This window comes from Salvelinus fontinalis, chromosome 21, assembly GCF_029448725.1.
Source record: "Salvelinus fontinalis isolate EN_2023a chromosome 21, ASM2944872v1, whole genome shotgun sequence".
NCBI lineage: Eukaryota > Metazoa > Chordata > Actinopteri > Salmoniformes > Salmonidae > Salvelinus > Salvelinus fontinalis.
In genome coordinates, this window is record NC_074685.1 from 48,611,019 (window position 1) to 48,637,412 (window position 26,394).

The 26,394-nt window shown below is 46.2% G+C and overlaps 1 protein-coding gene across 2 annotated transcripts in view; it reads left to right on the forward strand.

Moving 5' to 3' along the window:
* The window catches only part of mvb12ba (multivesicular body subunit 12Ba), a 45,716-nt gene extending 20,374 nt beyond the window's left edge, over positions 1 to 25,342 (forward strand). For both annotated transcript variants that reach the window (XM_055875567.1, XM_055875566.1), the window contains exons 3-10: positions 804 to 911; positions 3,813 to 3,909; positions 4,339 to 4,468; positions 4,729 to 4,872; positions 13,384 to 13,478; positions 21,735 to 21,790; positions 22,062 to 22,121; positions 25,236 to 25,342. In XM_055875567.1, coding sequence (XP_055731542.1) covers positions 804 to 911; positions 3,813 to 3,909; positions 4,339 to 4,468; positions 4,729 to 4,872; positions 13,384 to 13,478; positions 21,735 to 21,790; positions 22,062 to 22,121; positions 25,236 to 25,322 — 777 coding nt within the window. In that variant the 3' untranslated portion in view covers positions 25,323 to 25,342. The remainder of the gene's footprint in view (positions 1 to 803; positions 912 to 3,812; positions 3,910 to 4,338; positions 4,469 to 4,728; positions 4,873 to 13,383; positions 13,479 to 21,734; positions 21,791 to 22,061; positions 22,122 to 25,235) is intronic.
* The last annotated feature ends 1,052 nt before the right edge of the window (positions 25,343 to 26,394 follow it).

Genomic DNA, 26,394 nt, shown 5'->3' on the forward strand with positions numbered 1-26,394 from the left:
TTTCTCTATCTACGCACTACCTTCAAACCCTGGACACTTTCTATATCTACGCACTACCTTCAAACCCTGGACACTTTCTCTCTTTCTCCTTCCAGTTGGGTTTAGCAATTACTTCATCCATAACTGTCTCTCTCCATTCCATCTCTACATTCATGGCTAAGCACCCCCCCCCACTTCCCCAACCAACGGTTTTTATCTCTCTGTGGTAGAGGCTTTGCTGACCTCTGGTCTGACAGGGAATCTACATTCTCACTGATAGCCAAGTATAGACACTTTCCTCTTAACTCGGTTATACATCGGTGGGGTGGCCAGTGGCTTCCAAACCATTCTTGGTGGACCACAGAATTCCTGTTGCCACGGAGAAACCCAAGAATGTGTTGCTTTTGCGTGAGGGTCGCTTATCCTGCAGTTTTTTTTTTCCTCTCTCAAGTTAACAGACACTGCTGGTTTGGCCGGATACAGAAGACTACTTACATGAGTAGTGGTGTAACTACCCCAATATCCCACAGGTTCAAATATCCTCGGGGTTACTGAGAGGTGGATCCCTCAATTCCCGTTTTACTTAATCCATTTTTTTTTTTGACATGAGTTTAATGTCACTGTTTTAGTATTGTGTTCATGTCTTTTCAAGTGTTGTGTTTTGACAATAGGTGTCTTTTTCAGTCTGGAACGTAGAAAAGTGCTATTGTCTGTCTCCAAGCTTGACCTGACCATCAACAGATTCATCACTATCTCCCTCAATGTTGATAGGTCCACACTGACTAGCGACGCCCCTCTAAATGTCTATCCCTCTCAACCAACAGGTCTCCCAAACAACAGATGGCCTTGACGCTGACTTGTGGAAAGACGGCCTGTTCAAATCCAAGGTGACGCGCTACCTCTGTTTCACCAGGGTCTTCTCTAAAGAAAACGTAAGTGATTAAAGTCGAAGTACATTAATGATACCACACTGCCACTGTGATGAAAATCTGTGTTCCTGAATGGTTTGTCTACTAAATCAAATCGCATTTTATTGGTCACATACACATATTTAGCAGATGTTAGTGCGAGTGTATCGAAATGCTTGTGTTCCTAGCTCCAACGGTGCAGTAATATCTAACAATTCACACAGATCTAAAAGTAAAATAATGGAATTAAGAAATATTTAAATATTAGGACGAGCAATGTTGGAGTGGCATTGACTAGAATACAGTAGAATAGAATACAGTATATACATATGAGATGAGTAAAACAGTACGTAAACATGATTAATGTTACTAGTGTTCCATAATTAAAGTAGCCAGTGATTCCATGTCTATGTATATAGGGCAGCAGCCTCTAAGGTGCAGGGCTGAGTAACATTATTAAAGTGACCAGTGATTCCATGTCTATGCATATAGGGCAGCAGCCTCTAAGGTGCAGGGCTGAGTAGCCGGGTGCTAGCTGAATAGTGATCGCTGTTTAACAGTCTGATGGCCTTGAGATAGAAGCTGTTTCTCGATTCCAGCTTTGATGCACCTGTACTGACCTCGCCTTCTGGATGATAGCGGGGTGAACAGGCAGTGGCTCGGGTGGTGGTTGTCCTTGATGATCTTTTTGTCCTTCCTGTGACATCAGGTGCTGTAGGTGTCCTGGAGGCTAGGTAGTGTGCCCCAGGTGATGCGTTGGGCATACCGTGCCACCCTCTGGAGAGCCCTGATGTTCAAATAATTACTGTAGGGAGGAGGAACCTCTTTCTCAACACAACAATACAATAAGCCTCTCTAATCAGAAACTCAAACACCATGCATGACTCACTCTCTGTGATGGGAAAGAGACCGAAATATCTCATCTGAAGCACCTTGTTTTCTGGCAGCTTTTTTTGTGCCATAATTTATGTTACCTGACAAACACATTCTGCAAGAGTCACCAGTTTCTTCGCTTAGGCTCATTAGCCCCCCCAAAATTAAGAATTCTATATATATATATAGCGCTTTACCAGGTGCTATAACAAATGCCAGGCAGCTTTTATCCAAAGCGACTTAACCATGTGTGCGTACATTTTTCATACGGGTGGCCCCGGGTATTGAACCCACAACCCTGGCATTGCAAGCGTCATGCTCTATCAACTGATCCATACAGGACTACTATGTTTGGAAACTTGCCCAATAGTAATTAGGTAATAACCCAGTAGAAAATATCTGACTAAACTAGTCGTGAATACAGTGTTTGTCTTCTTAAATGGTATAGCCAATGTATATCCACTGTCAATGAATGGAGTAATACAGTGGGTTAGGGTAATAGGCTAACTAACTTCACTTCAGATCGAGTAGCAAAGGCAAAATCTACCCTGGTGGATCCTGGAACTGTGATATTGATGAATTTATTTAGGCGTAGAGCCTGTTGGTAGAGAACTGTGACACTGATGACCTTATTTAGGCGTAGAGCCTGCTGGTAGAGAACTGTGACACTGATTACCTTATTTAGGCGTAGAGCCTGCTGGTAGAGAACTGTGACACTGATGACCTTATTTAGGCGTAGAGTTTGTTGGTAGAGAACTGTGACACTGATTACCTTATTTAGGCGTAGAGCCTGTCGGTAGAGAACTGTGACGCTGATGACCTTATTTAGGCATAGAGTCTGTTGGTAGAGAACTGTGACACTGATGACCTTATTTAGGCATAGAGTCTGTTGGTAGAGAACTGTGACACTGATGACCTTATTTAGGCGTAGAGTTTGTTGGTAGAGAACTGTGACACTGATGACCTTATTTAGGCGTAGAGCCTGTCGGTAGAGAACTGTGACGCTGATGACCTTATTTAGGCGTAGAGTCTGTCGGTAGAGAAATGAGAACAGTTTGACCATTAGTTTATTTAGCACAACTCCATGGAGAACATTGGACAGAGGTCCTTGGGCGTAGGTGACAAAGGCTTTCCCAAACAAACATCTCCGAGTTACAAAAGATGTTCTCCTTGGACCGCAGGGATGTTATTCTGAAATGATTGATCATTGACTCTTTTGCTCTGGATTGTTTAAACAACAGGGTCTATAGTGCCGTTATCAAATCAGGAATTCCCTGCTCGTACGGACGTTCTTCTGTTATACTTACAGTATGATGCTTTTGAGATGACGGCTGCTTTGTGCGGTCTGTTTTTAAGTAAGTCTAGTTTGAACAATTCCAGGATGTGAACTTGATCTGTAGAGTTGATGTGAAAAGAATAGGTCTGTAACATACAACTTGGTCTGATAACTTGATGAGGTCAGTTGATACACATCCGGGAAGGTAGAAACCAATACACTGATTATATTCATCCTTGACAGAAACACAATTGAAGTCTGAAATAAATAGCCACATAGCAAACAATTACTCCCCCCACCCAACCCCCCCTCCCATGTCTGTCCATCAAGCCCAAACTAACTTCCGTTTAGTTTCCTGCCAGTTTGAGGTGTGATCAGATGTGACCGTGCCATCAACAGAAGCTATTTTGTCTGCCAATCAATACGGCCCGCAGCGTAATTGTCTGTGACAAAAACAGATACTGTGAAATTAGTCCGCAAAGTGTGCAACGGAACCACAGGCGTTAGTGATTTATAACCCTCTATGGAGGTAGGGAGACGTCTTCTCTGTCAGGGAAGAATCCCCATTTTTTTTTATCCACTGCTAACACTTCTTGCACATACACAAACATTCTGCTGCCACTGTCAAGGCTTTGGAATGAACTGTTGACTAATCATTAGCTAACGTGGATGTGGTTTCTCTCTCTCTCGCTGTCTGTCTCTCGCTGTCTGTCTCTCGCTGTCTGTCTCTCGCTGTCTGTCTCTCGCTGTCTGTCTCTCGCTGTCTGTCTCTGCAGAGTCATTTAGGTAATGTGCTGGTGGACATGAAGCTTATCGACATCAAGGACACTCTGCCTGTAGGTTTTATTCCCATCCAGGAGACGGTGGACACACGTAAGCACTGATCTTCTCCTCTCATATCGTAAAGCTCTCCTTCTTTACCTCCCGGGTCTATTTCTAAGCCTCTCTGACTAACCATCAAAGCAGTCAGTGTTACAGCATGACTGATTTTATTTCAACATTTGCCTACAAATGTGAAAGCAAATCAGATGATTTTATGAGTCAGACTTTGTGGACTCTGGGAGATAGGATACTGGTGACATGGTTAGTTTTTATTATTTATAGACCGTAACATGATCAGAGACCTTTTACAGTGCACTGACACTCTCTCCTCTAACTCTCTCCTCTTTTCTCCCTCTTTCTTTCTTCTCTCCTCTCTCTCTGCTTTCTCTTTTCCCCTTTTTCTCTGTATTTTCTCTTCTCTTTGTCTGTCACCCTCCTGCTTCCTCTTTGTCTGTCTCTCTGTCTGCTGGCCACACACAGAGGAGCAGGCCTTCCGGAAGAGGAGGCTGTGTATCAAGTTCATCCCACGGGACTCCACAGAGGCAGCCATCTGTGACATCAGAATCCTGGGCAGGTCCAAGCAGGCCCCACCGCAGTACACCTTCATAGGGTTAGCAGCTGTAATGTTATTAACATGCCCTGCCTTTAGATATCATAGAGCCAGATGATGTAGAACTAGGGTTTTTCTGAATAAGCCAGCCACCAAGAAATGGGTTTAGTTTACTTGTAAAAATGGGAGGGAAATTGGGGTTTCACACAATTTGAGTTCCTTCAACAGGTTATGAATTGAGGTGAACAGGCACCATTTTGAGCCGTCCTGTATGCAGGAAATGGATGACGATGCTAAAAGAGGCTGTGGTTGTGTTCCAGTGAGCTCAACAACATGGGGATCTGGTATCGCATGGGTAAGGTCCCGCGTGCCCAGGAATCTTCGCCAACTCCAACCACCAATAACATCCAGAACATCAACTCGACGGCCAACACCACACCAACCCCAGCAGCCCCCCTGCCCAAGTATGCTACATTTTCCATATTCTCATTTTATTTGACCTTTTATCTAACTAGGCAAGTCAGTTCAGAACAAATTCTTATTTTGACAGCCTGGGAACAGTGGGTTTAACTGCCTTGTTCAGGGGCAAAACAACAGATTTTTTACCTTGTCAGCTCTGGGATTTGAACTTGCAACCTTTCGGTTACTAGTTCAATGCTAACCACTAGGCTACCTGCCGCCTCATTCAGGACCTCTTGCGTGTGTGTGTTCCACTTCCCATAATGCAGAGTGGTTTCTATTTCAAGTCTGCAGCCAAGTAAGTTAAAGAACAGGCACGTTGTGTTGATACAGTGTTTACTAAAGAGAATGTGAAGATGAACTGTCTGTAGCCTGCGGCTAAAGAGTAAAACAAAGGGAAACTGTGTCTGTATGCTTCTGCTAGAGACTGAGAGGAATACTAGTCTGCAGCAAGAATAGTGAGCTTTCCTCACATCTGAAGTGTACATGTATCTTCTCCGGACTGCCATCAGGGCTTGTCTTGGTGGTTGTCTCCCGACTGCCATCAGGGCTTGTCTTGGTGGTTGTCTCCCGACTGCCATCAGGGCTTGTCTTGGTGGTTTTCTCCCGACTGTCATCAGGGCTTGTCTTGGTGGTTTTCTCCCGACTGTCATCAGGACTTGTCTTGGTGGTTGTCTCCCGACTGCCATCAGGGCTTGTCTTGGTGGTTGTCTCCCGACTGCCATCAGGGCTTGTCTTGGTGTTTTTCTCTGGACTGCCATCAGGGCTTGTCTTGGTGGTTTTCTCTGGACTGCCATCAGGACTTGTCTTGGTGGTTGTCTCCCGACTGCCATCAGGGCTTGTCTTGGTGGTTGTCTCCCGACTGCCATCAGGGCTTGTCTTGGTGGTTTTCTCCCGACTGTCATCAGGACTTGTCTTGGTGGTTGTCTCCCGACTGCCATCAGGGCTTGTCTTGGTGGTTGTCTCCCGACTGCCGTCAGGGCTTGTCTTGGTGGTTGTCTCCCGACTGCCGTCAGGGCTTGTCTTGGTGGTTTTCTCCCAACTGCCATCAGGGCTTGTCTTGGTGGTTGTCTCCCAACTGCCATCAGGGCTTGTCTTGGTGGTTGTCTCCCGACTGCCATCAGGACTTGTCTTGGTGGTTGTCTCCCGACTGCCGTCAGGACTTGTCTTGGTGGTTGTCTCCCGACTGCCGTCAGGACTTGTCTTGGTGGTTGTCTCCCGACTGCCGTCAGGACTTGTCTTGGTGGTTGTCTCCCGACTGCCGTCAGGACTTGTCTTGGTGGTTGTCTCCCGACTGCCGTCAGGGCTTGTCTTGGTGGTTGTCTCCCGACTGCCGTCAGGGCTTGTCTCGGTGGTTGTCTCCCGACTGCCGTCAGGGCTTGTCTCGGTGGTTGTCTCCCGACTGCCGTCAGGACTTGTCTTGGTGGTTGTCTCCCGACTGCCGTCAGGACTTGTCTCGGTGGTTGTCTCCCGACTGCCGTCAGGACTTGTCTCGGTGGTTGTCTCTCGACTGCCGTCAGGACTTGTCTCGGTGGTTGTCTCCCGACTGCCGTCAGGGCTTGTCTCGGTGGTTGTCTCCCGACTGCCATCAGGGCTTGTCTTGGTGGTTGTCTCCCGACTGCCATCAGGGCTTGTCTTGGTGGTTGTCTCCCGACTGCCATCAGGGCTTGTCTTGGTGGTTGTCTCCCGACTGCCATCAGGGCTTGTCTTGGTGGTTTTCTCCCAACTGCCATCAGGGCTTGTCTTGGTGGTTGTCTCCCGACTGCCATCAGGGCTTGTCTCGGTGGTTAACTATTTGTTTTGTGCCTTTCTCTAAGTTAATCAAGTTAAAATAGTTTACTGTAATTATTTTATTGTTTACAACAACGACTTTGCACTTTGTTGTCGTGTGGTTTTGTGTATTATCATACCGATTAAAGGCAAGCTCAGCGAGTTGTTTACATGGAGCGGGCAAGCTCAGCGAGTTGTTTACATGGAGCGGGCAAGCTCAGCGAGTTGTTTACATGGAGCGGGCAAGCTCAGCGAGTTGTTTACATGGAGCGGGCAAGCTCAGCGAGTTGTTTACATGGAGCGGGCAAGCTCAGCGAGTTGTTTACATGGAGCGGGCAAGCTCAGCGAGTTGTTTACATGCTTGATGGGAAGACAAGTGTCAGGCGTCGAGATGCAACTGAAACTTTGCAGGTGGCGAAAGAGGGTGGAGGAGTGTTGGGCATCTTGTGATGACATGTATTATCTGAATTAGGCTCACAGTATTATATCTACGGAGGTACGGCTTCTATGGAGGAACTTTGAATGTCTTTGAACTTCAGTGTTAGCTAACAAAGCTTGTGTGTGCGGAGCGTCACCAGAATTAAAAACACGTCTTAGCTTTTTTTAGTTAATAAATCCAATGTGAACTAAAGTATCCCTAACTAGCATTTGAAAAAGTTAATCCATTCTTTAATTAAAATACTCTCTCCCCATCTTTTGATTCACACTTGTAACGTCAGTTGGTTTCGGAGGGGGAGATTTTTTTTCCCTAGTCCCCCCCCCCCCAAAATGCAACAAACCGCCTATGAAAATCCCTCCCTCCCTCAATCAGAATTTTTTTTCACCGCATCCGCCTGCCTGCTGAACATCTTTGCCAGTGAGTCGCTACAGACCCGGGTTCGATCCTAGGCTGTGTTACAACCGGCCGTGACCAGGAGTCCTATACGGCGGCGCACAATTGGCCCAGCGTCGTCCGGGTTAGGGGACGGTTTGGCCGGGTCGGCTTTACTTGGCTCATCGCGCTCTAGCGACTCCTTGTGGCGGGCCGGGCACCTGCAGGCTGACTTCGGTCGTCAGTTGAACGGTGTTTCTTCCGACACATTGGTGCAGCTGGCTTCCGGGTTTAGCGAGCGGGTGTTAACCTGTCTAGGATGAGTGTGCCGCTAGCGGCACTCCCCCCCCACCCCCACTGAAAAACCAGTGCCGCGAAATTCAAAAAAAATATTTTTTTTAAATATTTAACTTTCACACATTAAAGTCCAATACAGCTAATGAAAGACACAGATCTTGTGAATCCAGTCAACATGTCCGATTTTTAAAATGTTTTACAGGGAAGACACAATATGTAAAGATGTACATCTATTACCTAAAAACACATTAGCATAATCCACCATCTTTTATTTGTCCACCAACACCAGTAGCTATCACCAATTCGGCTAAACTAAGATATTTATAGCCCCTAACCAAGAAAAAAACTCATTAGATGACAGTCTGATAACATATTTATGGTATGGGATAGGTTTTGTTAGAAAAAAGTGCATATTTCAGGTAGATGGCATAGGTTACAATTGCACCCACCGTCACAAATGGAATAGAAAAACTACTTAGAGCAACGTGTTTACCTACTTACTAATCATCAAACATTTCGTAAAAATACACAGCATACACGAATCGAAAGACACAGATCCTGTGAATACAGACAATATTTCAGATTTTCTAAGTGTCTTACAGCGAAAACACAATAAATCGTTATATTAGCATAGCACATAGCACATAGCAGCCCAGCATTGATTCTAGCCAAAGTGAGCGATTAAAAGTCAACATCGCCAAAATATATTAATTTTTTCACTAACCTTCTCAGAATTCTTCAGATGACACTCCTATAACATCATATTACACAATCCATATAGAGTTTGATCGAAAATGTTTATATTTAGCCACCAAAATCATGGTTAGACAATGTGAAATGTAGCTCAGCTGGTCAGAAAATGTCCTTGCGCCACTTAGACAGTGATCTACTCTTATACATAAATACTCATAAACGTGACTAAAAAATATAGGGTGGACAGGGATTGATAGACAATTTAATTCTTAATACAATTGCGGAATTACATTTTTTAATTTATCCTTACTTTTCAATACAGTTTGCGCCAAGCGAAGCTACGTCAAAAAACATGGCGTCCTAAGCCACTAAAATTTTTCGACAAACACGATTTATCATAATAAAAATGTCCTACTTTGAGCTGTTCTTCCATCAGTATCTTGGGCAAAGGATCCTTTCTTGGGAGTAATCGTCTTTTGGTGGAAAGCTGTCCTCTTGCCATGTGGAAATGCCAACTGCGTTCGGGATGAACTGGAAGCGTGCCCAGCTACTCACAGCGTTAAAGAAATAAATGTCCCAAAATCGCACTAAACGGATATAAATTGCTATAAAACGCTTTAAATTAACTACCTTATGATGTTTTTAACTCCTATAACGAGTAAAAACATGACCGGAAAAATATAACAGGCTAAACTAACGCTTGGAAAAATAGCAGGTCGATGTCCTCCACGCGCATTACGCAGCTGCAAAGGAGCTCCTACCTACAGGTTTTTTTTATTTATAGGGCCTGTGAACGCGCAATCGACCCCATTCAAATCGTCATCACGTAAAGGCATCCAGGGGAAGACGTAAGCAGTGTCCGTATAGTCATAGCAATAACAGTGCCCTTTTAACTGACTCCAGAACAGTGGCCAAAATTTCTGAAATCTGACTCCATGTCAGGGAAATTGCTGTAGAATGGGCTCTGTTCCACTTAGAGACAAAATTTCAACTCTTATAGAAACTATAGACTGTTTTCTATCCAATAATAATAATATGCATATTGTACGATCAAGGATTTTGTGGGAAGCCGTTTCAAAAATTACACGATTAGCATAAATAGTCACAACAGCGCCCCCATCCTCAACAGGTTAAGAAGCGCAGCTTGGCGGGTCATGTTTCAGAGAACGCATGACTCAACCTTCACCTCTCCCGAGCACGTTGGGGAGTCGCAGCGATGAGACGATCGTAATCACGAAATTGGGTAATAATTACACAAATAATAATTATGAATAAGAAATACCTTATTTACATAACCCCAGAAATTGAGCTCAGGTGCTTCCTGTTTCCATTGATCATCGATGTTTCTACAACTTGATTGGAGTCCACCTGTGGTAAATTCAATTGATTGGACACGATTTGAAAAGGCACATACCTGTCTATATAAAGGTCCCACCGTTGACAGTGCATGTCAGAGCAAAAACCAAGTCATGAGGTTAAATTAATGGTCCAGAGAGCTCTGAGACGACAGGATTGTGTTGAGGCAGAGAGGTGGGGAAGGGTACAAACATTTTTTTTCAGCATTGAGGGTCCCCAAAGAACACAGCGGCCTCCATCATTCTTAAATGGAGGAAGATTGGAACCACCAAGACTCTTCCTAGAGCTGGCCGCCCGGCCAAACTGAGCAATTGGGGGAGACTGTCCTTGGTCAGGGAGGTGACCAAGAACCCAATGGTCACTCTTAACAGTGCTTTAGAGTTCCTCCGTGGAGATGGGATAACCTTCCAGAAGGACAACCATCTTTGCAGCACTCCACCAATCAGGCCTTTATGGTAGAGTGGCCAGACAGAAGCCACTCCTCAGTAAAAGGCACATGACAGCCCACTTAGAGTTTGCCAAAAGGCACCTAAAGGACTCTGACCATGAGGAACAAGATTCTCTAGTCTGATGAAAACAAGATTGAACTATTTGGCCTGAATGCCAAGCATCACATCTGGAGGAAACCTGGCACCATCCCTACAGTGAAGCATGGTGGTGGCAGCATCATGCTGTGGGGATGTTTTTCAGCGGCAGGGACTGGGAGACTAGTCAGGATCGAGGCAAAGATTAACGGAGCAAAGTACAGAGAGCTCCGTGATGAAAACCTGCTCCAGAGCACTCAGGACCTCAGACTGGGGCAGAGGTTGACCTTCCAACAGGACAATAACCCTAAGCACACAGCCAAGACAGCGCAGGAGTGGCTTCGGAACAAGTCTCTGAATGTCCTTGAGTGGCCCAGCCAGAGCCCGGACTTGAACCCGATCGAACATCTCTGCAGCGACGCCCCCCATCCAACCTGACAGCGCTTGAGAGGATCTGCAGAGAAGAATTAGACACTAGAATTAGAGACACACAGGTGTGCCAATCTTGTAGTATCATTTCCAAGAAGGCTCTAGGCTGTAATCGCTGCCAAAGGTGCTTCAAATACTGAGTAAAGGGTCTGAATACTTACACTATTGTGATTTATATATATATTTTTAATACATTTATAAACCTGTTTTTGCTTTATCATTATGGGGTATTGTGTGTAGATTGGGGGGGGACACAATTGAATCCATTTTAGAATAAGGCTGTAACGTGTAAAAAGTCAAGGGGTCTGAAAACGTCCCAAATGCACTGTATGTATATCTGAAATGTCAGATGTTAACAGAATGTGTAATTAAAAACAAATGTTTTTAAATGAGGATTAGGCTGTAGTGGGAGGAAAGTGGTGGAGTTCCAGTATTTAGCTACACGGCAAAAAAGTTATTAACTACTGTAAACAGTACCTAGATTTTAATTTAGTTCAATGACCACCAAGCTACTGCAAAATGTAGTTGAATCACTAGTTGACCCCAACACTAGCGCCAACATACTTACAAAGTGGTAGCGAAGGTTAAAACATTTTCTTTTGTGTGCCTGACAATATGACTTAAATTCGCTCCAAAAGACTGGATTGTTACGATGCATAATTGTTTCAGTCCCCTTGCCGCCACACAATGTTCTCTTCTGTAATTTACTAAAGAATTTCAGCACACCGCAGTCAGAACCTCGGCAGAGAAACAAGAGGAGTGGCATCTTGTTCCCCACAACGATGATAAATTGGATTCCAAACTCCAGTGGCCACTGTGATCCACTCCCTAACCACCGCAGTCAGTTTTTCTGTGCTTTGTTCACTGAGTAACTTATTGCCTGTATGTCAATTGAGTCACCAGTCTAAAGCCTTCTCTGAGATGTGGCTGATTTTCTGAGTTTAATAAATGCAGTTTTTCATTTGAGAAAAGTTTGACAGCCACAGAAGGACCATGGATGCTTGTTAGTGTAACATATTGCCTGTAAAGTGGCTCTGCAGCAGGGCTCTCGAACCCTGTTCCAGGGGAGCTACGGTACCATCCAGGGCCCGGTTTCCAAAAGGCATCTTAAGGCTAAGTTTGTCGTAAGAACCTTCACAGGAGCATCGTTACATCTCTGAGCTGTTTCCCCAAAACCATCGTTACCAAAATTGCACTTAAACGCTTATTTACTAATTGCCTCAGACCACTCAAACAGCTAAGCGCTTCGTTAGATTCGTTTATTTACCTACTGCGTCACTTTATACACAGAAGATCTCCGCTAAACATAGAATCAATGTGTTTATCTGTCTCTCTGTGACCACTGATAATTTCACAGTGAAGTTGACTACAAATACAAAGTTGCCAATGTCTTTGCAATTGTTACAAACAAGTGAAGGGGAAAAAAGGCTGTTTTATTCAAGATAAATAGCCTACAGTATAGGCCTATATAATTATTTAAATAATCTTGTTCATTCAATTGAGTTCTGTTTTGCTAATTGTAGGCGGTCTAATTATTATAATTATAAATGTCAAGGTATGAATGGCAAAATCTGATCTGAGAACAGTGCTGCCTTTCGATCCCGTCAGTATCGACACTGCTCCAATGTACTAAGCGAACGTTTTCTCTACGTGGTGTTTTAGGAAAGCCGTTGGAGGAAAGATGCATCGTTAAAACACTTGTAAGCCTATAAATTCCATCGCTTTCGGGAAACCGAGACCTGTAGATGTTCGCTCCATCTCTAATCTAGCACACCTGATTCTAATAATGAACTGGTTGATCAACTGAATCGGGTTAGTTTCAGCTGGGGGGTTGGAGCAAAAACCTACATGAGGGTAGCTCTCTGGGAACAGGGTTGGAGAGCCCTGCTATACAGTATTCAAAAGGTTTTCATTTTGATCAAAAGCGGCTGTTCTTGATTCTGATTTGACTCTAGACGCAACTCCTGAGTACATTGGTCGTTCTGGCCGAGAGAGTAGACCTCTCGAAAGCAGCTTATTTACTGTATTCGTTTCTGGATATTGATGGATGTTTGGTCTAGTGCGGCCAAAGGCAGGCATACTCAGAAAGAGCACCCAAACAATATCTGTCAGGTCAATCTGGTGTTTGTGAAATATCACACCGCCATTGGAATCCTATCACCAACATAATTCCCCTCCACTTCCTCAGTCAACCTTTTGAGATGAACTGAAAAGGAGATCTTCATTAAAGCTGTCCGTGGCCAATGCCTAGATTTGACGATTGTCGTCAACCTTTTAAAGAAAAAAATCGAAAAATCCTCCGCTGTCCGCACGCTGATGGAATTGATGGGGTTAAAAGGTCGACCCCCCCCCCCCCCCCACCATGGCAGAATAAACCCGAGAACCAGACGGTCTGTTTGTAAATATTGCTGACTGTTTTGGGGCGACGAGGAAGTCTCAAAGTCTTGTTTTGGTATCAATCGCTTCTAACTGATTTTTATCTGTAAAATGTCTCTCATATATATATATATATATATATATATATATATATATATATATATATATATATATATATATATATATATATATATATATAATTTTTTTTATGACACATTGATTACTAAACATGTTTTTTAAATTCTGTTTGTCCCCTACAGACATATATCCATGACGCTGCCCGCCAGTTTCAAAAGGCAAACCACTACTAGACCAGATTTTGAACACCAGAGCTCCAACCTGTACGCCATATCAGGTGAGCTACTGTCTGCGGTTCTTCTCTGTCACAATAGCAAAAGATCTTTTGGAATATTGCATATATTCAATGTTTGTTTTTTTCTTCTTTTTTTCCCCACCCATTGCATGATATTCATTTTGAATTTAGTGTTATCCCTCAGTTTACTCTGAAGCCACTTGTTGTAGCTACCCCCTCAAGGAGTCTAGGGTTTAGGATGTAGTGAGATTGATATGTTACGGATTCAAAGAGAGTCATCGTGTGGTGAGCCAGAGGGATGGACCCCCCCCCCCCGGTACTGGGCAACTCAATTTTTCCATACTCTCTCATACTCTATTCTACATCTAATTTTCACTTAATGAGCTATGCATTACCACTCCCAGTACAATCTAATAGGGGTTTCTTTCTACTCTATCATTGGCACATCAAAATAAAATAAACTAACACGTGAGTAGATGCAACACTGACACAGGAAATTCTCTCCTGGAGTTGAGTGTAGGAAACCCTTTGGGTAGAGCAGGGCATTTTTTGCTTTACCCAAAAGTTTTCCTTCTGTTCTCTCAACTCCGGGTGACCCCTGCACAGTTGGGGAAAGGCTGGGAAACCCAACATGACTGCCCCACTCGTCAACACTGCTGTAGACATCAGTTCGCTTCGACGGATCACTTTCATTACTCCCACGTTGTTTGAACGGCCGCGATGTCAGTCGGGAGAGAAGTCTAGTAACCAATTAAGACGAGACATAACCGTCAGTGCCGGCGACGGTCCCCTTTTCGATATCCGCTGAAACAAATATCAGATATCCGCCATTTTAAGGAGCTGCACCTGCCCTTTTTTCCCCTTTTTTAATTTGCCCTTAATAATTGTAGCTCCGAGAACTCAGCGGCGCTTTCCAATTAAAACCTACGCTGGCTCCTTGACGGAGGTCGCAATAATGACACCCCTGCAGCATTAGAGGCTGAAACTGACAGGTGAGTCCCCGAATGAATTAAACATGAGGTGGGTGGTTGCGGGGGGGTTGGGTGGGGGGGTACAATGAGAAGCGGAAAAGCCTCAGACAGAAGTTGTCTTTTGAGGGGAGGAAGGGTATTCGAGGCTTGTAAATGCTCAATGTAATTTACATATTAATCTCTTTGCCGTTCAGCCTTATCGAGCGCTCACCCCACTCTTGGTGACGTCTCTAAAGCTAAAATAGCAGTGACAGGCGAGGGTGCGCTTCATTTTCCCCAGGATTTATGACTTGTGTAATTTAGGATATTTTATTAATACGCTCAGACGATTGATCCCCACCCCACCCCCTCGTCGCTCTGTGTGTGGAATATGCTCCATAGTTCCAGATGACGTCTGGCTCACTGATTATGGGAAGGACTTTTCTTCTTCTCTACTTTTCATTTCTTCCCATTTATTTATTTTTTGCTCTTTAAAAAAAAAATAGAGTTTCATCCTATCGACAGCCAAGTTTTCAGTTCACTATTTTACACAGTGAAAAGGATCGCCTTTTTTACAGTTGAGGTTTTCAGTCAAATCCATCCGGATATTTGGGATCATTAGAATGGAGAAATTAAAAACAAATGACATAGTAAAAGTACACATTTGAGGCACCATGGGCTCGAAGCTTCTTATCCGACCACATCCCCAACTCCGCGTCTCAAATCCTCCTCTTGGTTTTACACTTTATTAGTCAAAGAGCACAAGTAGTCAACAAGCTATATGACACAACCCAGATGTGCCACTACAGGTCCCCATCAGTTCAGTAGATGTAGTACCACTACAGGTCTCCTTCAGGTCAGTAGATGTAGGACCACTACAGGTCTCCTTCAGTTCAGTAGATGTAGGACCACTACAGGTCTCCTTCAGTAGATGTAGGACCACTACAGGTCTCCTTCAGTAGATGTAGGACCACTACAGGTCTCCTTCAGTAGATGTAGGACCACTACAGGTCTCCTTCAGTAGATGTAGGACCACTACAGGTCTCCTTCAGTAGATGTAGGACCACTACAGGTCTCCTTCAGTAGATGTAGGACCACTACAGGTCTCCTTCAGTAGATGTAGGACCACTACAGGTCTCCTTCAGTAGATGTAGGACCACTACAGGTCTCCTTCAGTAGATGTAGGACCACTACAGGTCTCCTTCAGTAGATGTAGGACCACTACAGGTCTCCTTCAGTAGATGTAGGACCACTACAGGTCTCCTTCAGTAGATGTAGTACCGCTACAGGTCTCCTTCAGTAGATGTAGGACCACTACAGGTCTCCTTCAGTTCAGTAGATGTAGGACCACTACAGGTCTCCTTCAGTTCAGTAGATGTAGGACCACTACAGGTCTCCTTCAGGTCAGTAGATGTAGTGCCGCTACAGGTCCCCATCAGTTCAGTAGATGTAGTGCCGCTACAGGTCCCCATCAGTTCAGTAGATGTAGGACCACTACAGGTCTCCTTCAGTAGATGTAGGACCACTACAGGTCTCCTTCAGTAGATGTAGGACCACTACAGGTCTCCTTCAGTAGATGTAGGACCACTACAGGTCTCCTTCAGTAGATGTAGGACCACTACAGGTCTCCTTCAGTAGATGTAGGGCCACTACAGGTCTCCTTCAGTAGATGTAGGACCACTACAGGTCTCCATCAGTAGATGTAGGACCACTACAGGTCTCCTTCAGTAGATGTAGGACCACTACAGGTCTCCTTCAGTAGATGTAGGACCACTACAGGTCTCCTTCAGTAGATGTAGGACCACTACAGGTCTCCTTCAGTAGATGTAGGACCACTACAGGTCTCCTTCAGTAGATGTAGGACCACTACAGGTCTCCTTCAGTAGATGTAGGACCGCTACAGGTCTCCTTCAGTAGATGTAGGACCACTACAGGTCTCCTTCAGTAGATGTAGGGCCGCTACAGGTCTCCTTCAGTAGATGTAGGACCACTACAGGTCTCCTTCAGTAGATGTAGGACCGCTACAGGTCTCCTTCAGTAGATGTAGGACCGCTACAGGTCTCCTTCAGTAGATGTAGGACCGCTACAGGTCTCCTTCAGTAGATGTAGGACCGCTACAGGTCTCCTTCAGTAGATGTAGGACCGCTACAGGTCTCCTTCAGTAGATGTAGGACCGCTACAGGTCTCCTTCAGTAGATGTAGGACCACTACAGGTCTCCTTCAGTAGATGTAGGACCACTACAGGTCTCCTTCAGTAGATGTAGGACCACTACAGGTCTCCTTCAGTAGATGTAGGACCACTACAGGTCTCCTTCAGTAGATGTAGGACCACTACAGGTCTCCTTCAGTAGATGTAGGACCACTACAGGTCTCCTTCAGTAGATGTAGGACCACTACAGGTCTCCTTCAGTAGATGTAGGACCACTACAGGTCTCCTTCAGTAGATGTAGGACCACTACAGGTCTCCTTCAGTAGATGTAGGACCACTACAGGTCTCCTTCAGTAGATGTAGGACCACTACAGGTCTCCTTCAGTAGATGTAGGACCACTACAGGTCTCCTTCAGTAGATGTAGGACCACTACAGGTCTCCTTCAGTAGATGTAGGACCACTACAGGTCTCCTTCAGTAGATGTAGGACCACTACAGGTCTCCTTCAGTAGATGTAGGACCACTACAGGTCTCCTTCAGTAGATGTAGGACCACTACAGGTCTCCTTCAGTAGATGTAGGACCACTACAGGTCTCCTTCAGTTCAGTAGATGTAGGACCACTACAGGTCTCCTTCAGTAGATGTAGGGCCGCTACAGGTCTCCTTCAGTTCAGTAGATGTAGTACCGCTACAGGTCTCCTTCAGGTCAGTAGATGTAGTGCCGCTACAGGTCCCCATCAGTTCAGTAGATGTAGGGCCGCTACAGGTCCCCATCAGTTCAGTAGATGTAGGGCCGCTACAGGTCTCCTTCAGTAGATGTAGGACCGCTACAGGTCTCCTTCAGTAGATGTAGGGCCGCTACAGGTCTCCTTCAGTAGATGTAGGACCGCTACAGGTCTCCTTCAGTAGATGTAGGACCGCTACAGGTCTCCTTCAGTAGATGTAGGACCGCTACAGGTCTCCTTCAGTAGATGTAGGACCGCTACAGGTCTCCTTCAGTAGATGTAGGACCGCTACAGGTCTCCTTCAGTAGATGTAGGACCGCTACAGGTCTCCTTCAGTAGATGTAGGACCGCTACAGGTCTCCTTCAGTAGATGTAGGACCGCTACAGGTCTCCTTCAGTAGATGTAGGACCACTACAGGTCTCCTTCAGTAGATGTAGGACCACTACAGGTCTCCTTCAGTAGATGTAGGACCACTACAGGTCTCCTTCAGTAGATGTAGGACCACTACAGGTCTCCTTCAGTAGATGTAGGACCACTACAGGTCTCCTTCAGTAGATGTAGGACCACTACAGGTCTCCTTCAGTAGATGTAGGACCACTACAGGTCTCCTTCAGTAGATGTAGGACCACTACAGGTCTCCTTCAGTAGATGTAGGACCACTACAGGTCTCCTTCAGTAGATGTAGGACCACTACAGGTCTCCTTCAGTAGATGTAGGACCACTACAGGTCTCCTTCAGTAGATGTAGGACCACTACAGGTCTCCTTCAGTAGATGTAGGACCACTACAGGTCTCCTTCAGTAGATGTAGGACCACTACAGGTCTCCTTCAGTAGATGTAGGACCACTACAGGTCTCCTTCAGTAGATGTAGGACCACTACAGGTCTCCTTCAGTAGATGTAGGACCACTACAGGTCTCCTTCAGTAGATGTAGGACCACTACAGGTCTCCTTCAGTTCAGTAGATGTAGGACCGCTACAGGTCTCCTTCAGTTCAGTAGATGTAGGACCGCTACAGGTCTCCTTCAGGTCAGTAGATGTAGTGCCGCTACAGGTCCCCATCAGTTCAGTAGATGTAGGGCCGCTACAGGTCTCCGTCAGTAGATGTAGTGCCGCTACAGGTCTCCTTCAGTAGATGTAGGGCCGCTACAGGTCTCCTTCAGTAGATGTAGGACCGCTACAGGTCTCCTTCAGTAGATGTAGGACCGCTACAGGTCTCCTTCAGTAGATGTAGGACCGCTACAGGTCTCCTTCAGTAGATGTAGGACCGCTACAGGTCTCCTTCAGTAGATGTAGGACCGCTACAGGTCTCCTTCAGTAGATGTAGGACCGCTACAGGTCTCCTTCAGTAGATGTAGGACCACTACAGGTCTCCTTCAGTAGATGTAGGACCACTACAGGTCTCCTTCAGTAGATGTAGGACCACTACAGGTCTCCTTCAGTAGATGTAGGACCACTACAGGTCTCCTTCAGTAGATGTAGGACCACTACAGGTCTCCTTCAGTAGATGTAGGACCACTACAGGTCTCCTTCAGTAGATGTAGGACCACTACAGGTCTCCTTCAGTAGATGTAGGACCACTACAGGTCTCCTTCAGTAGATGTAGGACCACTACAGGTCTCCTTCAGTAGATGTAGGACCACTACAGGTCTCCTTCAGTTCAGTAGATGTAGGACCACTACAGGTCTCCTTCAGTAGATGTAGGACCACTACAGGTCTCCTTCAGTAGATGTAGGACCACTACAGGTCTCCATCAGTAGATGTAGGGCCGCTACAGGTCTCCTTCAGTAGATGTAGGACCGCTACAGGTCTCCTTCAGTAGATGTAGGACCGCTACAGGTCTCCTTCAGTAGATGTAGGACCACTACAGGTCTCCTTCAGTAGATGTAGGACCACTACAGGTCTCCTTCAGTAGATGTAGGACCACTACAGGTCTCCTTCAGTAGATGTAGGACCACTACAGGTCTCCTTCAGTAGATGTAGGACCACTACAGGTCTCCTTCAGTAGATGTAGGACCACTACAGGTCTCCTTCAGTAGATGTAGGACCACTACAGGTCTCCTTCAGTAGATGTAGGGCCACTACAGGTCTCCTTCAGTAGATGTAGGACCACTACAGGTCTCCATCAGTAGATGTAGGACCACTACAGGTCTCCTTCAGTAGATGTAGGACCACTACAGGTCTCCTTCAGTAGATGTAGGACCACTACAGGTCTCCTTCAGTAGATGTAGGACCACTACAGGTCTCCTTCAGTAGATGTAGGACCACTACAGGTCTCCTTCAGTAGATGTAGGACCACTACAGGTCTCCTTCAGTAGATGTAGGACCACTACAGGTCTCCTTCAGTAGATGTAGGACCACTACAGGTCTCCTTCAGTAGATGTAGGACCACTACAGGGCCCCATCACCTTGAGTTCAGTATGCCCCATCGGCCCTCACTACATCTCCCATATGTCTCGGGTTGCAAAATTCTACTTACTTTCCCAAAATTCTGGTTTGTGTTGGAGAATTTCTGTATTCCTTGCATAGTCTCTCATTTCAGTTATCTTCCAACCCGAATTTGTGGAATTGTGGGAAAGTTACCGGAATTTTGAAACCCTACCCCTGTCGCAACACATGGCCTGAGGAGACAGCGACATACTGTCCATCCATCCCATGGAGGAGTGTGGCCATGCTATATATCCCCAGCTAATTACAGCCAGATGAAATCATGCCTTCCACATCCAAGCCATTTAAAGACAATTTATAAAGATTCATCATCTTAATGTCCCTTAAAAGATCTTCTGCGGGTTATTTAAGTAAGTTATTAACGAGCTTCTAATGCTCTGCTTGAAGGAAGCGGCCTTCCCTTGTCTCCTCTCCTTAGTTGATCTGAAGGGGGTGGGTTCTATGCCCTACAGAGTTTAAGGTTAGTTAGGAAGGACGAGGCACTAGACAAGGAGGTTGAAGGACAAATCTGTTTTTGTTTGGAATGAGGTTTATTTACATTTGTATTATATTGGAGGAGTAACATGATACGAATTAACAATTGACCTCTGCCCGCTTTTCACGTGTCAACAGGGTTAAAAGGGATTGTTGAATGCATTTGGGCTCTTTCATTGGAGAATTCTCGCTCTGTCTTCACCCCATCCTCACCTCTAACCCCTGGCCTGCACCTCATGTCATCCTGAACCTCTAACCCCTGGCCTACACCTCATTTCATCCTGAACCTCTAACCCCTGGTCTACACCCCATGTCATCCTCACCTCTAACCCCTGGCCTACACCCCATGTCATCCTGAACCTCTAACCCCTGGCCTACACCCCATGTCATCCTGAACCTCTAACCCCTGGCCTACACCCCATGTCATCCTGAACCTCTAACCCCTGGCCTACACCCCATGTCATCCTGAACCTCTAACCCCTGGCCTACACCCCATGTCATCCTGAACCTCTAACCCCTGGCCTACACCTCATGTCATCCTGAACCTCTAACCCCTGGCCTACACCCCATGTCATCCTGAACCTCTAACCCCTGGCCTACACCCCATATCATCCTGAACCTCTAACCCCTGGCCTACACCCCATGTCATCCTGAACCTCTAACCCCTGGCCTACACCCCATGTCATCCTGAACCTCTAACCCCTGGCCTACACCCCATATCATCCTGAACCTCTAACCCCTGGCCTACACCCCATGTCATCTGTACAGGATTTTAAATAAGATTTTAATTTCAGAAGTGTGACAAATGCAATCGTTGACATAGTTGATGGTCAGAAGGCCTGTCATTTTAAATGTGGGTAAGGCTACATACCACACAGAGGGAGGTTGTAATTAACACTTTACTCCGACGTCTGGACGTTTTCAATTTCATGTGTGTGTATGGATGAACCCAAAGCCATACGCTGGGGTCAAACTGAAACTTTGGTCAAACAAAACTATGCAGGACCAAGTTTCTTTTGTTTGTTATTTAACGATCACCGTGGTTCCACATTATAGCTAAGCCATCACGCCTCAACACCAGGAATTTGACCGTGGAGCTAAAGAGCTATTTATATAGAGTTTTAATCTAGTGTGTATATTTACTTTCTTTGGACATATATTGGATCTTGAGGGAGGTTGATTAGCAATAAGGCAACAGTCCCAGTGGCCTCGACGGAACCTTCTGACAGAGGGTTTTTAGGTATTAATACATCATTTAGGGGTTACTTATATTTGTCCTGTTACACAAGTTTTTAATGGAAATGTATTTCTGCATATTCCAACTCCCCCTGGTACACCTTCGGGGAGTGGAGTACCATGCAGGGTCACCATTATACAGCGACCCTGAAGCAATTGAGGTTAAGTGCCTTGCTCAAGGGCACAGCGACAGATTTTTCACCTCGTCAGCTCGGGGTTTTCAAACCAGAAACCTTTCGGTTACTGGCTCAACGCCCTAACCTCAAGACCAGCCATTTGTATCTTGTGGCGTAATGAGTCTCCTTTGTCTCTTTCAGCAATGGATGGAGTGCCTTTCATGATCTCTGAGAAGTTCGCCTGCGCTTCCGATGATGTGAGTCTGTCTTTCGGTTGGTTCACTCACAAAATGTCATCTTGACTGTTGAGAGCATCATAGTTGTGAGAGAGAAATAAAATGCAATGGGGGCAATATTCTTGCCTCTGATGTAGATATAAGCTTGATTAGATTGTTGCTCAGTATGTGTGAAACTGTTTGAAGAAGAGTAGGCACAGACTTAGAGAAGAAGTCTGTGTTAAACGTACATGCATTCAACATGCTCGCTCAGCCTGTCAACTTCATGTCCTGTCGGCCATCTGTATTGCAGCTGCAGCAGGTGGATCTGATGGGCATCACAATCAAGTCGCTGACGGAGATTGAGAAAGAGGTGAGTACACCGTCTCACTCCGGGCTAACCCGTTCTAGCCTGGTTCCAGATCTGTTTGTGCCGTCTTGCCAACTCCTGTGGTCCTTGTCATGCCGAACACCATAGGAGTTGGCAAGACTCCACAAACCGAGCCTGGAGACCAGGCTAAACTCATACCACTATGTACACTGACCCACCGAGACATATGACATCATCGACTGCCTTCAAAACGAGTTCTAGCATTTGATAGAGGCCGGGTGTTCACACTTCTGGTCTCATGTTGATTATGTAAAAGGCTTTTACACGTGGAGGTTAGAGGAGCCTTTCCAGCAGAGATGAGCCCTCTCTGAATTAAACCACCTCTCTGTCAGAGCACTGAACTGTATGTCCCTCTTAAAAGAATAAACGAGCCGTGACGTTGCCCCTACCTAGTGTGCGAGGGCTCGAAGTAAGTCGTGTCTAATCCACATGATCAGTGGAATGGAAGGAACCCAGAGAAAATGAGTTAAATAAGTATGGAGAGGAGGTGCATAGCTTATTTGTTAGTGCTTTGTGAAGGCAGCATTTTCAGTTACTGTTGCAATGTTGTGTGGCTGTATTTGTGCCACTGTATTTCTTCATCTGTCCACTAGAGGCCGGTATTTGACTTATTTCGCCCTCTACTCTGTGAAGTTTGCCCGTTGAAGGGTCGCATGTTATTGTGCTGATGCTATTCAAAATACAGTAATTAAGGGAAGACATTTTGAGTAAATGAAAAGGCATGATCCAGTGATGAGAAGGGATCCTGTAATCAGATACAGCAGCCAATCATATTTTTTGGGGGGCGGGTGCTACATGCTTTTCTCCCCTCATTGCTTCAGATGGTGTCGGTTCCAACCATTAGGCTCCCATTTCCCCAATGACTAGAGGAACTTGTGAACATAAGTAATTGGTGTCTCTTAAGTGTTGATTAGCCCACAATTTGAGTTGACGTCTTCATCCTGTGGGGGGCTGCAACGGGAGAGATGAGGGAGATGATGGACAAGGGATGAGGAAGATGGTGATGAATTGCAGGGATGAGGGAGAGATGGACAAGGGATGAGGAAGATGGTGATGAATTGCAGGGATGAGGGAGAGATGGACAAGGGATGAGGAAGATGGTGATGAATTGCAGGGATGAGGGAGAGATGGACAAGGGGAACAGACATTAAAAAAATAAACAAATGTCTTAACCTGGAATGTCGGCGAATGAACATGGCAGAGAAACAATATTGTCTCAACCGCATACCCATCGGACCAGGTGAGTCTCAGTGGAGACAATAGATCGGACCAGGTGAGTCTCAGTGGAGACAATAGATCGGACCAGGTGAGTCTCAGTGGAGACAATAGATCGGACCAGGTGAGTCTCAGTGGAGACAATAGATCGGACCAGGTGAGTCTCAGTGGAGACTAATCCTTGTTTAAGTAAGGTAATAAAGGTTTAGAGTTAAGACCAATACAAGATGCTTTGTTGAATCTTGCTCATCTGGCAGATCTGCTGTGGTACCATACAACGTGTTGTATGTATGTCCTCTGGAATTGCTTTTCAAGCCATGAATTGGTGCGGTGGGAATACCGTTAACGTCTGCTTGTTTTAACCGTAATCCTGTGGTATGGAGGAGATCTGTCAACTAGTAGTCACACAGCATCGCCTAGTGCCCTGGTTTCTTACCACACAGCATCGGCTAGTGCCCTGGTTTCTTACCACAGCATCGCCTAGAGCCCTGGTTTCTTACCACACAGCATCGCCTAGAGCCCTGGTTTCTTACCACACAGCATCGCCTAGTGCCCTGGTTTCTTACCACACAGCATCGCCTAGTGCCCTGGTTTCTTACCACACAGCATCGGCTAGTGCCCTGGTTTCTTAGCACACAGCATCGCCTAGTGCCCTGGTTTCTTACCACACAGCATCGCCTAGTGCCCTGGTTTCTTACCACACAGCATCGCCTAGTGCCCTGGTTTCTTACCACACAGCATCGCCTAGTGCCCTGGTTTCTTACCACACAGCATCGCCTAGTGCCCTGGTTTCTTACCACACAGCATCGCCTAGTGCCCTGGTTTCTTAGCACAGCATCGCCTAGTGCCCTGGTTTCTTAGCACAGCATCGCCTAGTGCCCTGGTTTCTTAGCACAGCATCGCCTAGTGCCCTGGTTTCTTAGCACAGCATCGCCTAGTGCCCTGGTTTCTTAGCACAGCATCGCCTAGTGCCCTGGTTTCTTAGCACAGCATCGCCTAGTGCCCTGGTTTCTTAGCACAGCATCGCCTAGTGCCCTGGTTTCTTACCACACAGCATCGCCTAGTGCCCTGGTTTCTTACCACACAGCATCGCCTAGTGCCCTGGTTTCTTACCACACAGCATCGCCTAGTGCCCTGGTTTCTTACCACACAGCATCGCCTAGTGCCCTGGTTTCTTACCACACAGCATCGCCTAGTGCCCTGGTTTCTTACCCCACAGCATCGCCTAGTGCCCTGGTTTCTTACCCCACAGCATCGCCTAGTGCCCTGGTTTCTTACCCCACAGCATCGCCTAGTGCCCTGGTTTCTTACCCCACAGCATCGCCTAGTGCCCTGGTTTCTTAGCACACAGCATCACCTAGTGCCCTGGTTTCTTACCACACAGCAAATCAACTGAAATCATGTCATTGAAAACGTTCATTGTAATCTCTTAGTGGAATTGTTTAGTTCAGTTTGTTGTAATAGATGTAAAAAAATTGGTGGGGGGGGTCGTTCAGGTATTACAACACACTGTTTGTTGGCAGTCCTCTAGACCCAAAACACTATTGATCTCTTAATTCAGCATTTTCATAAGCATCTGTTTGGATTTAAATGAGTTCGGTTTGATTCCAGACCTCAAGCATCTATCAGTGGGGAACTGCATTCAATTTTTTTGGTGGAAAGAATTTGTTTTGGCTTGTGCTGGGCTTCGCCACAAGGGGGAGTACTTTGACCAAAAATCATGTCAGAGACTAATGGGTGGCCCTAACAGTTTTCAAAGGTGTGTTAAACAAATGCACTAAATATGCTTAATTATTTATAAATGTATTTAATGTCGTCCTGATAATAGTTGATGACATGTTATCTTTCTTTCCATCTCTCTCCATCTACCTTTTCTCTCAGTACGAGTATAGTTTCCGCACAGAGCACAGCGCAGCAGCGAGGCTGCCCCCCAGTCCCACACGGATCTCCCTGGGCTCTGAGGCCTGAGCCCCCCCCCCCCCCCCCCCCCCCCCCCAGTCCCACACAGATCTGAGCCTCCCCCCTCCTCCCCTACAGAGAGACCTGAGCCTTCTCCCCTACAGAGAGACCTGAGCCTTCTCCCCTACAGAGAGGTCTGAGCCTCCCCCTCCTCCCCTACAGAGAGATCTAAGCCTCTCCCTCCTCCTCCTCCTCCCCTACAGAGAGGTCTGAGCCTCCCCCAGTCCTCCAGCAGGAGAGGAGGAGAGACACACTACTACTACTACTGAGAATCATCCCACACAAACCAAGCCAGAGAGAGAGAGCGACAGAGGAAACTAGGTCTCCCTCACTCCCTTCGGCCTCCCTCCCTGCCACTCCAGCCTCCCTCCACTCCTCCCTCTCTCCCTCCACTCCTCCTTGTCTGCCTCCCTCCACTCCTCCTTGTCTGCCTCCCTCCACTCCTCCCTCCTTGCCTCCCTCCTTGCCTCCCTCCTTGCCTCCCTCCTTGCCTCCCTCCTTGCCTTCCTCCACTCCTTCCTCCACTCCTTCCTCCACTCCTTCCTCCACTCCTCCTTGTCTGCCTCCCTCCACTCCTCCCTCCTTGCCTCCCTCCACTCCTTCCTCCACTCCTCCTTGTCTGCCTCCCTCCACTCCTCCCTCCTTGCCTCCCTCCACTCCTTCCTCCACTCCTCCTTGCCTCCCTCCACTCCTCTCTCCACTCCTCCCTCCACTCCTCCTCCTTGCCTCCCTCCACTCCTCCCTCCACTCCTACCAGAGACAGCTTGGTCCACTGTCCAAATGGATGGTCCTTTTCTTTTGAAAAAGAAAAAAAAATATGAACAAACAGAAGTCCTTTTGGTTGGCCAGTTGTTTCTTCTTTGTTTTTGAAGTTCAGTACTGCTTATTGGAAGGAGGAGGAGGGAAACACTCCATGGTAAAAGGGACCCGTTGACGCATTAAGGCTTTCACAGACGTGTGGTAGAGACGAGCTCCGCTGTGCATTCAGGATGGAAAGACCTGTGAACCTGAAGGTTGTGTGATTTTGGACCCTTGGTGGTTAAGGGAGGAGAGAGAAAGGCTTGTCCATTCACCCCATGAA